Source organism: Passer montanus, unplaced genomic scaffold (genome assembly GCF_014805655.1).
Source record: "Passer montanus isolate IOZ18808 unplaced genomic scaffold, ASM1480565v1 scaffold45, whole genome shotgun sequence".
NCBI classification, from domain to species: domain Eukaryota; kingdom Metazoa; phylum Chordata; class Aves; order Passeriformes; family Passeridae; genus Passer; species Passer montanus.
This window is the reverse complement of record NW_024369373.1, coordinates 4,424,592-4,441,671: the sequence shown is the minus strand read 5'-3', so window position 1 is coordinate 4,441,671 and position 17,080 is coordinate 4,424,592. Positions and strand designations below refer to the sequence as shown.

At 48.3% G+C, this 17,080-nt stretch overlaps 2 protein-coding genes across 2 annotated transcripts; one reads left to right on the top strand and one right to left on the bottom strand.

The window, feature by feature from the left end:
- Window positions 1–1,165: 1,165 nt before the first annotated feature.
- On the bottom strand, window positions 1,166–13,885 carry CENPT (centromere protein T). The gene is given in 14 exon segments (XM_039721132.1): window positions 1,166–1,450; window positions 2,915–3,019; window positions 3,734–3,898; window positions 4,908–4,995; window positions 5,637–5,840; window positions 6,162–6,338; window positions 9,009–9,437; window positions 9,893–10,035; window positions 11,163–11,196; window positions 11,990–12,123; window positions 12,299–12,392; window positions 12,912–13,038; window positions 13,524–13,657; window positions 13,660–13,885. Coding segments are annotated over 14 exon segments (2,151 nt in total). The 5' UTR covers window positions 13,853–13,885; the 3' UTR covers window positions 1,166–1,326.
- On the top strand, window positions 13,815–16,503 carry THAP11 (THAP domain containing 11). The gene has a single exon (XM_039721133.1). The coding sequence runs from the start codon at window positions 13,851–13,853 to the stop codon at window positions 14,787–14,789; it is 939 nt and encodes a 312-aa protein (XP_039577067.1). The 5' UTR covers window positions 13,815–13,850; the 3' UTR covers window positions 14,790–16,503.
- The last annotated feature ends 577 nt before the right edge of the window (window positions 16,504–17,080 follow it).

Below are 17,080 nucleotides of genomic sequence, written 5' to 3'. Positions count from 1 at the left end.
TTATTATATATTATAATACATTATAATATATTGGATATTTTTATCTATAATTTATATTATATAATATATTTAATATGTATTATAGAGTATATAATATTACAATATATGTTAATATATAAAATATATTATAATATACGGTGTATTATGCAAATATATTATATATTAATATATGATTAATATAAATTTTATAATATATAACATATATATATATATATATTTAGATATCTGTACAAGCCATTTGATACCAAAAGTTCCAGCCTCTGAGGCTCCAGCCTGCCAAAGAGGTATCATCTGTTTGGAACACACCCAGTGTGAGGCAAAGGCTGCAGTGAGGTGAAGGATTCCCATGAGCTCCAAAGCCGGTGCCAGGCAGCAGGGACAAAGCACTGCCTCCTTCCCTTGCTCCCCTTGGAAGCTGCTCCTCCTGCTGTGAAAGTGAACTCTGGCACACACTGGAGAAGGGAATCCATCCCTGCAGGACACACAGACACTGCTCCCAGCAGAGCTCCTCTTTCCAACCCTTAGTCACACAGCATCAGCAAAAAACGCTCTTTGTTGTATTAATGGAATCGTGTTTTGGAAAAACCCTCAAATGCCTGCCACTTGGATTGGCAGTGCCTGCTGAAGAGATTTTAACTGCACTGGCCTGTGTCCTTCAGTGCTGCCCAGAACCTGAGCAGCAGCTCAGCTGCTGCTGCAGAGCTGGGCTGGATTTCCAGGGGTGCCCAAGAACTGTGAGGAGGCCACAGAGCACACACAGCACAGCCCAGAGGGGAGGAGGATCCACACCTGCAGCCGGACTCAGGACAGCCTCAGATGGGGAGAAACAACTCGTGCCACACTGCCTGCCCAGAAGGAACTGAGGAGAAAGTCCAACATCCATCTCCATCCCTCTGAAACTGGCACGTCTGACAGGCATTTTTCTTTCCCAGCTTCTGAACTGTTCTACAGTCACACTCCCTGGCACCCTTTGCTGTGCCAGATCTCACTCCTGGTGTGGTTTAGGCTCCCTGGAAGCAGTACAACCACACACAACAGTTTTGATTTGTTTCCCTGTGTGAGGAGCACAGCATGGACCAGCTCCTCCATGCAGCATCTGCACCCACACAGCCAAATCCCTGCTAGGAACAATTTCAACACCACAGTGCAGGAGGAGCCTCTAAGCTCACTGGCATCACAAAAAACACACATAACATTTTATTTATCAGAACTGTACAAGTATCCAAAGCTAACATATAAAAATACAGTCAAATTGTTACAAAAGCATCACCTGGAGCAGTGACATGGAACTGCCACCATCCCACCCCAGGGGCCAGCCCTGCAGCTTCACTTGGAGGGGATCACCTTATTTCCACTCACTGCCATGGGAATCAGGAGCCTGCGGTACTCCATGGGCAGGTGACGCTCGATCAGCACCGTCAGGGGCACCTTGTCTGTCACCAGCCCCTGCCTGTGGCCAGAGAGAGCAGGAAGAACAAAGGTGTTAGTGAAATGTGCTTCCACTCCACACCAGAGTAGTTTTCTTGCAGTGATGTTTTTGCACTTAGGAGGTGAAATGCTCTGACTGCTTGTGACAAACGGCTCCAGACTCGTGTTTGCTCCTGTGCATGCTGCAGAGCCAGGACTGCCCACACAGCACAGCAGACAGACCAGAGGGCTCCTGCAGAGCAGCTTCCCACTGTTTACCGTGGGGATATTCATCTGTATTGATCAGGACCAAAGCAGAGGCTCATTGCTTTTTAAATCCACAATCCACCTGCCATGGGATAAATTCTACCCTTGGAAGACGTGCACAGAATGATGTGACAGAAGGAAATGGCTCAGTACCCAGATTTTCTTACAGTCACAACTCAGAGGTGGTTGGCATTTGCTAACTGTGTGTAGGCCATGGAGTTTTCCTGTACACCATTTAGCTGACTGACCTGAAAAAATCAGCATCTCCCAGTTTTGTAGAAAGAAAGAAAGAAAGTGCAACATTTATTCACACTTCCCATGTGGAAGGAACAGAGATGCTGTTCTTATGCATGAGCCAGCAACAATTCCTGATCTCTTTATGAGGCAGTAAAAAGGCAGAAAGACATCTAGAACAAGGTGAAACAAGTACATGGAATTCCCAAACCAGGACAAGTAACTCATCATGCCTTCTGGCCTGTTCATACCAACCTCAGCACCTGTCAAGTGGGAAAACAAAATCCCTGGATCAGGACAGCAACAAATTATTCTCTTTAGGCAGCAGCACCAGCTCACCTACAGAGGCCCATGCAAAGCCAGTGTCATCAGCTGTGCCCTGTACTATCCCCCAGGTGACTTTAACATCACATTTGAAACTCTTCCAGTGGAGACTAAGAACAACCACCTAGAGTAATGAATTTAAATGAAAAGTGGTGGATTGCTTCAGGCTTCACAGAGGGCTTCCAAGCCAAGAATAAATCCCTTTTATTTGGTCACAGAACAAACTAAATCCAGGCAGGAGATGGGGCAACTATGAACACCCAGAGGACAGAACACCAGTGAGGCAGCTCTGAGAACAGCTCTTCCAGGCTGCTGACAGGAATGTTGCTGTTAGGAGAGGCCAGCCCTGCCCACCTGGGCTGGGGGCTCTTTCTGCTGCTCTCGAGAGGAACTGCCAGTTTGGATCCCAAGCATCAGCTTGTGCAGCAACAGGAAGAGCAAGTCACCAAAACAGACAGCAGGACACGTGAAAATGCTCAGAGTGTCAGCTGCAGATGATTTTAGCAAAGAGCTCACTCAAGGATGCAAACAGTGCAGCCCAGCACTCCCTCTTAGCATTTCTCCAGATCCCACACTTACTATACAAACACTGCTGGTGCACAATCTGGCAACAACCAGGTGTTACTGGGCTATCAAAGCACCACCAAACACTGCTGCAAATTCGTAAGAACCCTTCCATTACCTTCTCATCAGGACTTCCAGGTCAGCTGCCTCCACTGTCTTCCTCCCTGCATGGTGGGCGTAAGCTTCCAGATCATTGCTCAGCTGCTTGAAGAATCTCTCGCAGCTGAGGGGGAAATCAAACCAGACTGTGGAGTGTGTGAACACCAGCTACTCACCCCCTTCTGCAGGGCAAGCTGCACCACAGCTGCTCCTTGTGCAGGTCACAGCCTGCCAGGGAAGGCTGGGGGAGAAGAAACTCTCAGCCCACAAACAAAGCTTGGCTTCTCAGCCCAGGCTCCCTGGAATTCCACTGCCAAGACAGCTGTGAAACAGCTGCACAACCAGCACCTTCCCACACCTCCCACGCCTGCAGGAACAGGGGCTGACAGCAGTGACACAGGAATCAGCACTGAGGGTCAGATACTGGCTGCTGCAGTGACAGTGTTCAGACAACACACAGACTTTACTCATGAAGGCAGCAAGGTCTAAGGGTGCAAAGAGCTGAGAAACCAGCATTGCAATGGAACACTGCACACCCTCACTGTGCCCAGCACAATGGCCACTGTCCAGAGCCATCCTGCTCATGGAAATTGATAAAGACAATCTGACTGCTGCAATTTGTTGGGACAAAACCCAGATGCTCCTGCAAGGCTGCACTGATCAGATACCCACAGAGCACTTAGCACATTTCTGCCCATTTGTATCAGGCCTCCCAAGACTCTTTGCAGTTGAAGAGAGAGGGCTGTCAGATTGTCAGCAGCACTCTCAACAGGTTTATTACTTCAGGAGAGAAAAGAAATAAAAACAAGAAAAGAAAGAGCAGTTTGTTGCTACGTACCATTTTTCAACAATTTGGAATGCATCTCTGTTTACTGGCATTTTAGCAAAATGTCTGAATATCTTCTTTATCAAACTCCTTGGTACTTGAGGCTCACGTGGTGTCTTTTTGGATGTTCCCAATCTCTTAGAAACTTTCTTAGGCTGCAGCAGCTGTAGGGGAGATCTTTGAGAGGAAAATTGAAAATTCACACATTGAATGAACAAGGGAGAGGCAGAGAACACCAGGCTGAGTTTGGAGAAACCCTAAGCTGAATTGGAATGGATAAGAACTACCTTGAGCTCTTCATTCTTTCTCCCTCCCAATTCTTCAAAACTCTCACAGGGCAGTTTGCAAACAGCTCATGTGGGTTGTAGGGTTTCCCACCCCCCCCCCATTAAACAAGACTGTAAGTCCCAAAGGAAATTACAATTCTCTTCCATTCTAAAATAGGAAAAAATGTAACATGGAAGAGTTAAGTGAAACCCATGGACTCACTCAGAATGTAACTGGAAAAGAACAGAAAAACACTAGAAGCTCAGGCTAACACATGCAAAACCTCAGAGAGGGTGTGTGGATCACTTGACTCTCTCTAGTCCACCCATATGTGGGCAAAAGAATTTTGTCTTCTTGCTTATTGCTTTAACAGACAAAGCTCTGAAGTCATGGGCTAGAAAATTCCTCCTGTTCCCTAGCACACACTGCTAGTGGTTCTGATAAAACCAAATTTCTAGCCAAGAGGGTGCAAGTGTTAACTAATTTGGATTAATGCAGAGTACAGGTTCACTTTCTGCCTCTAAGAGAGCTTCCTTTTAGTCAGCACATGGCAAATGCACACAGCTTTAGGCTTCTGCAGTCAATACAAGTATGTCATTCCACGTGATCAGTGTCCTGCCATCTGTAATTCCTCCTCTTCTGCAAGGGCCTCTGCATCCCTTACTGGAGTCTGTGGCTCCAGAGTGGCTTACCAATTGAAAAACTCTTCCTAGGAAGTTTTGGCCTTTAGCACAAGAAAATATTACAAGAACATTGGAAAGCCTTAAGGCATCAGACCTGCTCTGGAAGAGCACTGACGTTCACTCAAAGACTTCAGCACTGCTCACTCCCTGTGGCAGCTGCCAGAGCAGCTGGCAAAGGCAGGCTCTGCCCTGCCCCCAGCCCCACCTGTGCCAGGCTGGGCATGGCTCAGGCTTACCTGGGAGCAGCAGATTTTGCAACATGTGGCGTTGACAGGAGGTTGTTGGCTGGAGCACGGACAAACGCAGGAGTCTTCATGGAAACCTCTGGAAAAAAGTACTGGAGGAGCTGAAGTCTCTTTCCAGAACTGCTGGAGCAGGCAGTGCTGCCAGCAGACAGAAACCCAGCCAGCTCCCCACATGCCTGTGCTCTGGCTGTGCCCCACAGCACCCCGAGCCAGCACAGCTGCTGGCTGCTGCAGTGCCACCCCCACAGCTCCTGTCACACAGGCTGGGGGCTTCCCTTGGGCCCCTGTGCTGGCCCAGCTGGCTGGCCAGGCTGCACAGACAAACACTCAGGAGCAGGCTGCAGTGGCTGATGGCTGGGTTAATTTAGGTTGCCACAAAGCTGCGTCCTTTTTAACCAGAGAGAACTTCAAAGTCTAGAAGTTACCTCTGTCATCTTGTTAAGCCACTGGCAAATTCTCCTGAACAAAGGGACAAGCTGAGCTACAGAGTGACACTACAAGGGCCAGACTATAAACTTCTCCCTGTTTGCAGGTTTTTGTAACTCCCTCCAGGCAAGGCTCCTGTTATCAGCATCTCACCTGTTCTCTGCTATGAACCCACAGCAGTTTCCTCCAAGTCTAATCTGCACTGTCTTTAACTTCACTCTTCAACTTCTTCACTTAACAAGTAAGAACAGGAAAGAAAACAATGTTAACAGAAATGCTGAGCAGATTCCTTACCTTCACTTGCAGGGTGTTCAGCTTCATCCTCAGCAGCCTCTTCCACTGAATTATCGAAATTTAGCATCATAGCCTCGTCCTGTAGTTCATCTCCTTGTCCATCAGTTTCATTTAATTGAGTCACCTCAGGTTTTTCAAATGAGGAAGAGGCATGAGTGCGCCTGCCCAGACTTCCAGCTCCAATGCCTCTGGTAATCTCACGTTCTAGATTTCCAAAACAGAAAAAATAAAGCACTGAGACAAATATCTTTGCCTGATTCTGAAACTCCCACTAGTAAATTTTAATCAAAGATGCCTGCTGTAACTATACATTTCTAAACACTACTGCCAGTACAATTTTGGTTTCTCTTTAAATAAAATGCAGTGTTCCAGCTTAAAATGACAAAATCAGTTTGATATTTCCCCAGTAATTAGCCCAGATTCCAGAAAACAGGAAGTTAAGTCTCTCTCTCAGCACTGATGCCAGTCATGCAGCATGAGAGCACCCTGGCACCAGAGAGCTGCCAGCATTAGAGGTGTCCTCACCAGCTCTGGGAGAGCCGTGGGCTCCAGTGCTGCCTTCTTCCAGTTCCTCTCCTGCAGAAGGGGCCCTTTCTGCTTCACCTCTGCTGTGCTGTGCTGCAGTTATCTGCAATTCTGCTTTTTCAGCCGGTTTCTTCTCCAAATGTTCAGAGTATCGAGCACTTGCACCATGTTCTGGAGCTAAAATAATAAATTCTATCATACATCTCACCTACAAAAAACCCCAACCAACCACCAGCACACAGTTCAACCACCACTGGAATTTATTTGTGATAAATAAACTCAGCCACAAGATGTAAAAAAGAAGAGCAGATGCAGTTCCCTTCATAGCTGAGAAATGCCCAACTTTTCCTCTGTTTGCTCCACAGCCACCTAATTAGGGGCCCATCAGATCCCAATAAAGGAATTTTACTTACAGTAAGCAGAGCTCCTCCAGATCTGCCATCTCTATGGCCATTTGAAATGTTGGTGATTGTGTAAAAGACCAATTTACTCTCCTTTAAATCTAACAATACCTGGAGTTTGTGCTCAGATTCTCCTCCTCATTTCCTCCATTTTTCTGAATAAACAATTTCGTAAGAGATATATTCCATTGTAGAGAGAAGAGAGCCTAGAGTGGTTTTAACCATCCAGGACAAGCCTCTGGCACGAAGGATGAGAAATACACAGACACATGACTTGCTTGTGTTTAAAAACTTGGTCTACTGACCACTTAAGTATTCAGTTTTCCTTTATACTACATATATAGTCCACATATCTGTTAATAAGTAGCTCAGTTAAGCAGAAGCAAACAGAGGTAATTACTTTGTGAAAATTGGGCACTCTGACATCATGACACACATGACAATGCTGTCACTCACTGAAGGGTTTGGAAGTCTTGGCTGAGTCCAGAACCAAAGGCTGTCAAACTGCACTTTTACCATTTTACAGAAACCCAGCAACTGGGAGTTTTCACACTGAAAAGTACAAGTGTGGCAAGGCCTTGGGACCCCCAAGCCCAAGTGAAGAGCACAAGGAAATCTGGGCAAAGGTAGTGCAAAAATCAGTTATATCCATTTCACTAACCAGAATATTGGGCTGCCTACATCAATACAGGGTCTAAAGTGCAGTGAAATATTAACCAGCTTAGATGAGCCAGATGAGAGCTCTTCATCTTTCCTATGGGAAGCTGAGCAGTAGTACAGATCTGCCAAAACATATGAACCTTTATTCCACTTCCAGTCACAGCCCACTTTTAGAAAGCTTGTCTGGAAATGTCCAAGTATTTCTGGTATGTCTTGAATTAAATTATTTCCAGCATCTACTGTACAATTAAGTCTTATTTTACTCTGAGTAAAGTTTTATTTTACAAGTCACCTGAAAAACTCTGTTTAAATCAGATTGTACTCCATTCCCTTTCTACAATGAAAGTACATCTTACCCTCAGGGAAAATCTTTTCCTGTTCCACTCCATTCCCTGTATTAATCATCTCTTCTTCTGTATCACTTACTTCTAGGTCTTCGATTATATGGGACACAACTTGTCTCAAATACATTCTGGAAACATTTAGAGTGACTGGGGATCCCAAATATGTACTTGAACTTTTGGAGGGCAGAGAGGAGCTCCGTCTATAAACACCTAGAACAGATCATCAATGTGTCTCCTAACAGCTTTTTGAATTTTCTTTTAGCTTTCCTGGTAAATAAAAAACCAACCAAGGAGGGAGAAGACGACACACAATAAACACTTGTGTGTACTTCAAGAAGTTTAGGGAGTTGGCATCAAACCTTAGGAACTGGTTGGAAAAATCTTTGCAACTGTTTTTCAGCTGACACTGAGGAGCAACACCACCAGCAGCCTCCTGTGGCAGAGCAGAACTATGTCACCATTAACATCTGACATTAATGCCTTATTAACTCCAGCATCTTAAAGATCAGCTCACTTCCCCCTCCTCTTCCCCTCACTGGATCCAGTCCCCTATTCCACATCCTCCATACCTTGCATTATCTGTCCCTTTGTCCTAAAAATGCCTAAAAGTCCCTTTGGAGCTGCTCTGAGCAACTAACCTTCTTCTGTTCATTCCTTCCCTTGTCCTTTCAAAACAACTTTTGCCTGGTCCAAACAGTGTGAAGAAAACCTGCTCCCATTTACACAACCAGGACAAGGCCAGGGAAATGAATCCAAGGAGAGTTACCAGGGAAAACTGGCAAGCAACAGGAATTGCAAAGCATTGGTACAGAGCGAGCAGGGAGGAACTGCCTCTGTCCAAAGATTTTTAAGGCCTGGAGACAATGGAGAGGTTGGCTGTGACAAGTAAGTGACCACAGCGAAGGTCTGGACTAGGAACTTCCAGAGATTCCTTCCAAGTCTGTCTACATGTCCTACATATCATCTCCTTATTTTTTGTGACCAATTTAGAGTGCCCACTTCTGGGGTCCCAGTACCAAGGAGAGATGGACACAGTGGAGAGTCCAGCAAAGGCCCACCAGGACAGGTAAGGGACTGAAGGTAAGGCTGAGAGAGCTGGGACTGTTCAGCCTAGAGAAGAGAAGGTTAGGGCAGATCTTACCAATACATACAAGTGTCTGAAGGCAGAGTGTAAGGCAGACAGAGCCAGACTCTTCCAGTGATGCCCAGTGCCAAGAGAAAAGACAACTGGCACAGACTGGAACATGGGAGGCTCCATCTGAACATAAGGAAGACAGTTTGCAGTCATTACCCTTGGAGACTCGTAAGAGTCCTGGGCAACAAGCTCTATGTGGCCCTGCCAGAGCAGAGGGCCAGGAGAAAATAACCTTGAGGTCCCTTTCTACCTCAACCACTCTGTGAGTTCAGATAACACCTGCTAAGCCTTAACCCACAGTACTCACTGCCAACCACCTCTTCTTCAGTAAAAGAAATCTGTGCCGCTGGGTTACTCTGCCGGGAATGATCTTGCTCTTCTTCTTCCTGTTTTGCAGGGGTTTCTGGAGATACAAGGGTAATTCTGTCAACATGCTCATCATCAAGGCGTGAGCTCTTGGAGTATCTTTGGCTCCTTCCCTGGTTTGTGCTCACACTGGGTACTGGGCCCTCCAGCCTTGCTTCCTCTTGATCTGCATCAGAAATCGGGCTCCTCTGTGCTGAAGCTTTTGAATCTGACAGCTGGGGCTCAAGAGGAGACAATTTATTTTGGCTCTCTTCATCCAGCTGGGGCTGAACAAAGAGCTCTGTGCTATTCATCATCATTTCTGCATCACTTGTCAGGGTGCTTGTTCGAATCCCAGATGCAGATTGTGAGTCCACAAGATCGTTCTGTCCTGTTGAGAAAGTTTCAAAACAAATTTTGTGTGAAAAAACTGTTCAAGGTCATAGGGACACACTAGGATTTGTGTAATTCACTATTTAAGTAATTCAACCAAATTTTACTCCTCAACAGATCAAACACTGACACAGCATGACCCCACTTCTGTGCCCACAATTCTCCCTACCAAACAACAGAAACCTCAGTACCCACAGATGAAGATGATCCCAAACAATTCCTGTGGTTTAAATGACCAAACCATGCAAAGTACATATTTAAGAGCATAGAATCAAAGGAACTGCGAAGACAGAACCTCATTCTAATCTTGCCTCCCAAATCCCACTCTGTTTTTGTGAATGTGTTAGTAAATTTTAAACTCTAAAATACAGACCACGCTTCAGTAAATGCTTCTAAAAGCCCCTTTCACATAAGGCCCTGCCTCCCAAAGAGAAATAACACCACAAAGGAAACCTTTGCTCTTCAGCATGTTCTGTTCCACTCTGCCTTCAAACGCTTGCATGTCCACAGCCCGGCGCGTCTTGGGCCTGCGGAGCAAGCCCCGCTTTTCCACGGTGTCTGGGGCCAGCAGGGAGCCCACAGACACACGGAGGGACCTGTCAAAAGGGGGAAATTGTCACATCACACACTCCACTTTCACCCGCAGAACACAGACGTGATGGCACTAACAGCGACACATTTTGCAGAACTAGGAGAAATTTCCCCAAAAAGCCCTTGAAGATTATGAGTCAGTCTTTAAATGAATTGTTTATTTTCATTCTATCACCCAACATCAGGATATGTATCACAGATCAGGAAGCAGACTGCTTTAAAGCCTCCCTGAGACACTGCAACACTACAGCTGACAAAAGGGTCAGAAATATAAAAAATCTTAAAATAACAAAAAATAAAAAGGAAAAAAATGTTTCAGAGTAAAGATATGCCCTAGATGACAATAGGGTGGTAGGAGGACTTCCCAGTAAGTTTAATGATCTACTTACTATCAATACTCTCAGCAAAGTACAGCTACCAACACACTGGGACTGTTTTAAGAGAGAGCTGATAAAGCACAGGAAACGTTTCTCACTGCAGGTGTTTTGCACAACGAAGCCTGACCATGCTCAGTGAGCTCCTGTCCCTCTCTCCAGGCAGGGTTCAAAGGCAGAAGCACAGAATGCAGCCCCAAAAACCATCTTGTGTGGCACCCCACAAGGGCTGCAGTGAGAAAGGTGACTTTGGGCTGGGCTGATTTTGGCCAGAGTCCTTTGCAAAGTACAAAAGCAACACCAGAAAATAAGTTCTTAGACTCACTAAAAAGCTTTTAAAGAAAACACTGCATAGATGCAACTGATGTGATAAAACTATGAACAGGCAGGAATAATATTCTAAGGTATACTGTGTACTGATTTACATAATATTCTAAGGTATACTGTGTACTGATTTACTGCTGGAACCATGAGAAGGAAAGGAAAAAAGGACTGATCCAAGCAAGTAAAAAGAGGAGCAATAGTAGCAATGCAAGCTAGACCAACCCAGGCATGCAGTGCAGAGCCACAATTTCTGAAAATCAAAAGGTGTGGTGCAGCACCTTGAAATTCCATCAGCAGAGGGGCAGATGCCTGTGTTACTGCTAACACTAACACAGCTCCTGAGCATGAACCCAGGCATCTGCACTGCTCCTCACCCTTCAGATGTGGTCACAGCCAGGGCAGACAGAAGTTAGGACATTTTAGGTTAAACTCACCGAGCCATAATTGTGCTGTCCAACGTTGACTGAGCTAGAAAAAGTTGATGGCACATTAGTTGAGAAATTACCCTTTCCACAACAGGCTCCAGGAACATCCCAATGGATCTTCCTCTTTTCAGAGCCAGCCATGCTACAATCCTCAAACATTATACTTTGGTACAAACACAATTAGATAACGGGGTCACTTCACTATTTCTGTCTATATTTCAGAATTGCATATTAGAAATCCAATAAGCAATTTCTGAAAGGGTAAGAAAGATATTTCATTTATTTCAATGAAAATTCAACATGAATATACCCTCAGATTTAATGATTTTAGTTTTACCACATTGATAACAAGATGTTAGGCCTTGGTCACAACCACCCTTCAGCAACCCAACCCAAACACGTGGAGTTTTAGAAACACAGACATCTATTCCACAGACTCTTCATGAAAACTGGAACTCAAACCTGTTCTGCTCACAAAGAACTTTATCATTATTTTATATCATTGCAATGGAAAGTATGCAGCTGCTTGTATTTTAAATTTTCTAGAACTGAGAAGAAGACAGGGTTCCTCTGCAGACACTTTAAAACTCAAGAACACCAAGTGCAAAAGTAGTCAAGAAATTATATATAGTCATGGCAGAGCCTAGAACTTGGCTTAAAAAGGTTTATTTTAAATGTGAGAGGATGGGGGCTTTTACTTTCTCCATTATCCCCTTTGCATGAGATATTGCAATCTGGATTCCCAACCCTCAGCTCCTGACAAGTGAGCTGAGCAGGTGAGAACCAGCTGACAGGAATGCAGCCCTGAGCAAGGGAATTCTTGACTGCAGCCTTACCTTGGTACTGGGGAAGGCGTCTCTCTGCTGCTCTCTCAAACTCAGAAATGCTGATTTTTTTTCTCTTCTTTTTCATGTGGAATACAGTGATAGATGTGTCCTCAGGAGCAACATCTGGCAGCTGCAATTCCCCCCTGCCAAAACAAAGCAAGCTGGAGAGGCATTTCTGACAATCCCACCTGACAAGATGCAATTCTGATCACTGAAACACAAGCAGAAGAGAAGTCCTGCTCCCCAATCCCACCACAGAAACTGCAGCTCTACCTGGCAGTGTAATGAAAGCAAAAATGAATAAAAAACCCTACTTACGTGCTGGAAACCCTCTTAGGTGGGACTTCTGCATGAGCTTCTTGTGTGTCCTCATGGTTAGAGACCTGAGGTGCCAGTGGTGAAACCTGGGGCTCTGCCAACAAACCAGAACATTTCCTTTCCTCAGTTCAGCACAGCAGGGTGTCACATCCACACCACAGGCTGTAAACAACATTTACTAGCAGGTCAAAATAAAGAGCCAGTGAAAACTGTCTGGGTTCTGCTCCTGGGAAGGCTGGCAGTGACAAAGCCAGAGGTGACAGGTGGCAGCACAGGGGTTCCTGCACTGCAGCAGAATAACCACACCTGACCCCACAGCCAAAGGATTACATGCTCAGTCCCCAGGATAAGAAGACCAAGTGAAGAGGGCTTTGAAGAGGATCTTTAAAGCTCTGATTTCACCAGAGCAAGGCCTGGTCTCTCAGGCAGCTGTATCCTGCATTCAGGTGCCCTGCAGTGACTCCTCTGTTAATAAATCAGCCACAGAACAATCTGATTTCTGTCTCGTGTAACAGGGAAAGGACAATGGGCCACCAAGGAACACCCTCTGCTTCTTTAACTTCACAAAAACATTGTCTTTCTGCTCTCAGTTCTCCTGAAAGGAGACACTTACGGTTCTGCATGACTCTCTTGAGCATGAGCCGTGGCGTGCCATTTCTGAGATCAGGGAACACTGCCAGTCTCTCCTTGGCCAAGGTGCTGCTGACAGGTTTACTCTTATTTTGCACACTCAATCCAGTCTAGAGGGAAATCAAGAGACAAGCAATTCAAAGCTGGTATTTTCATTACTGAAGACCCCGACAGCAAAAGCATCCACCACCCACGTTCTAACAACAAGCTAAGCAAGCTGGTAAGAAACTTTTTCCAAATTCCAAAGAGAAACTGGGCGTGTTGGCTTTCTGACAGCGGTGACACTGGCACTGTGCACGGGACACAATTCAGCCCGGGAATCATCCAGGGGGTTCCAGCATAAAACCCGCCCGCGGGAGGAATCCCCAGAGCACAGCCACCTAAACCCGCCGAGAGCCCGTCAGGGCGTTTGGTCCCTTTTCCACCATTAAAGACGAACAAGGCTGAGGGAGCGGCCTGCAGAGGCCGCGCTGCCGCCTCAAACCGAGCGGCACCGGGCGAGTCCCACGGGACGGCCGACCCCAACAGCGACTCTCCTTTCCCCCCTTCTTTCTTTTCTTCCCTCCCGCCCGCCCTTGCGGATCCCTCGGGGCACCTGGGCCGGCGCCCTGGCGTTGTGGCGGCCGCTGCGCCTGAGGCCGAGCCGGGCCCGGGAGCGGGACCGCCCGTCCGCCATGACGGGCCCGGTAACGGCCGCGGCCTCCCGCCTCCCGCCGCCTCTCGCGAGAACGCGAGCGCCGGGAGGGGCCGCGGCGCAGTGTGGGGCGGGTAGTTCCGCCGGCGGCGCGGTGCATTGTGGCCCGCGTAGTTCCGGGGCGGCGGCGGCGGCGGCGGCGAGAGGCCGCGCGGGCCTTGTGGGAGCTGTAGTTCGGCGGGGCCGCTCGCCCCGCTCGCCGCGGGTGTCCCCCCGCCCCGCGAGGCCATGCCGGGCTTCACCTGCTGCGTGCCGGGCTGCTACAACAACTCGCACCGCGACAAGGCGCTGCACTTCTACACCTTCCCCAAGGACGAGGAGCTGCGGCGCCTCTGGCTCAAGAACGTCTCCCGGGCGGGCGTCAGCGGCTGCTTCAGCACCTTCCAGCCCACCACGGGCCACCGCGTCTGCAGCGAGCACTTCCAGGGCGGCCGCAAGTCCTACCTGGTGCGGGTCCCCACCATCTTCCCGCTGCGCGGCGTCAACGAGCGCAAGGCTCAGCGGGCCCGGCGCCCCCGCCCCGCCGCCGCCGCCGCCGCCCCGCAGGGCCCCGCGCCCGCCGCCGAGGCCCCTGCAGGGGGCGCGGCCGAGGACGTGAAGCCCATCGACCTGACGGTGCAGGTGGAGCTCGGGGCCGCCGCCACCATCGGGCCCTGCCCCGTGCGGCTGCCGGTGCCGGTACCGGCGGCGGCGGCGGCGGGGGAGGAGAGCCCGGCGGAGGGCGGCCCCCCCGACCACTCGTACTCGCTGTCGTCGGGCACCACGTCGGAGGAGCTGCTGAGGAAGCTGAACGAGCAGCGCGACATCATCGCGCTGCTGGAGGTGAAGATGAAGGAGATGAAGGGCAGCATCCGCCGCCTGCGCCTGGCCGAGGCCCAGCTCCGCGAGGAGATCCGCGAGAAGGCCGCCGAGCCCGGCTCGGCCCGCGCCACGGCAGCCGCCAGCCGGGCAAGGCCCGGGGATTGCCCTGCCTGGGCCGGAGCGGCTCGGTGGCCGGCGCCGATATCGCCCCGGTGTTGTCTCCGCGGTCACCGCACGCCGGGCCCATCAAAGCCGCCGTGTGCGGTGCCAGAACGCGCTGCTCGTAGCGTGGATGGGACCCGAGCCGTCACTAAGTGGACGCAGGGTATCAGTTTTCAGCAAATAAACTCGCTGTGTGTCAAGTGAGGTTACAGCAACACTACCCTGGAGAAGGCGTGTCCGGCTGCCGCCGGCGCTGTCCCCATCGCAGGATGGTCGGTGATGCGGCGCTCAGCCTCGCCCAGTGGAGGAAAGCTTTAGAAACCCTCTCAGGGTGATGTGTTTCTTCAGTAAATTACTGATGCCATAAAAGACTGCTGTCCCTAGCGTGGCAGAAGCCCCAGATTAAAGAGTGCTCTTGTACCGTGTAGTTTCTGCTTTCTCTGCAGCGTGTGTGTATTGGTTACAGGTGTCTCCATGGTCTCGACACCAGGAAGGATTACAGTCAAAGAACACGGTGGCACTTAACAGCTGTAGTTTATCTCGTTGGCCTAAGACTCCCTCTAATGAAACGGAGGCTTTGTAACACATTGGAATTTTAATCCTTGGCTTTCGTTCTGAGAACCAGGATGGAACAGAAGTGACTTTACCTGCAGTGGTTGCAAACCTTTCCTGTCTAATCCTAAACTAGTTGGCATGACTAATAATCTGTACATTAGGCAAGACCATACTAAAACCTGCTTGTGTGTTCTAAACCAAGATTTAAGAGTATTGTAACAAATCTATGTGGAATGGTTGTGTAGTTTCTGTTTCTAGCCAGCATCAGTCCCTTCACTTTCTGCAAAAGGAAACCAAATCAGCGTTGGCTAGAAAGGGTGGAGCGAGGGTAGCAAAGCCACGGGTTTGGCTTGGTTGTGCACTTCCAGCCTGGCTGGTGGAACAGATCCCTCAGCAGCTGGGAGGAGGAGGAGGAGGAGAAGGGGAGTGTCTGGTGCCCCAGCATGGCCCTGTGTCAAAGGGCAACGACGATGGATGTTGAGAGCAAAAGGCACTTCACCACAGTGTGCCCATACTCGCCTTCGGGGGAAGAATTCCCAGGTGTTCCCTGGCTCTGTGAGATCCTTCTGGAACCGGAGTGCATTGTGCTCAGTGGATTGGGATGTCACTTTTACTAAATTTTATAGAGGTATTTTCTAAATGTAAAAAGTATCTTTAGTTTGAAATTATGTAATCTTTGTAACACTGGCTAAAGTAGCTTTACAACCATCAGCTTCAACACTGTATACAACCGAACAAAAGGGCACCGTGGGGTTTTGTAGCCGGAGGTTTCTCTGTAGATCCTGAAGCCAGTTCAGCTCCAGGTGGTCACAGCCTGCTATGTGATGCATGGGTCATTTTTTATTAACGTGTGTGCCAAGTTGGATGGTCATCTGTGAGGATGCTACATGTCTATCCATGTACGGAGTCCTTGCTGTTACTTCAGTTTAATTTATTCTCCAATCTGATGTGTAGCTCTCCAGCTCTGTGCTGTACTGATTTCTCTGCGAGTCGAGTTAGCGGCGATTTTTTCGTTTGGTTGGTTTGGCTTGTTGTTTTGGGTTTGTTTTTGGTTTCTTTTGTAGGAGATACCTGCTCCACGATGGGATCTAACATACGTGATTGGTCCAGCAGCTCTAGATGCTCCCATCAAGACAGTAGGCACAACATCCCTCCTTGCAAACGAGGCTGGTTGTGCATCTGAGCTTGTTCAGAACGTGCATGTCCTGGCAGTCGTGGTACTTTTTCTACCATCAGGATGCACTTCAGGATGTTCAGCCATCCAGCCTTGCTGGGCTGGTTACCTGCTGGACTGTTTGACTTCTCCAGGTTACACTGAGGTGCTAACATGCTTAATTTTAATAAAGTATATTTTGTTTTCTTACGTTTCCTGTCTCCTTGTGGTTTATATATCTATTTCTGAAAGGTCGTGGCTGCAGCTTTGTCCTTTCTTTTGTAACATCTTTTTTTTCCATTGTCAGCTCCACAGCTGGAACAGCAGGAATGTCTTTACATTCATGTAGGGTGAGGAGGAGGAGTCTGAGGTCAGTTCAGTGTACCACACACCTACCTGTGCAGATTTTGGAGCCATTGTGATGAGCCATCAGTCACAGGATGCTCTCTGTGCAGCCAGGAGGGATTTGAGCAGGGAACCAGGCTTCCCCCAGGGCTTCCCCCAGCGTGACTGTCCTGTGTAATGCCTGGTGGAGGAAGGAGAAGGCATGGCCTCCCACGAACCAGCCTAGTGCAGGGAAGAGCTTGCATGTACTCTTAGAAGTTGTAGTTCCACTTACCAGGGTTCCTGGTTTCAGATTGGTTTAGAGCTATTAGTCTCAAGCAAATGTATGCAGCAAAAAATTTCAGCTGTGCCTCAAGCATCACATTTTTGGGTTGAACTGGGAATGTTAAATGCAGTTGCAGGATGGGGAGGTGGTTGTCTCGTTCTGCTCTGTGCTGGTGCA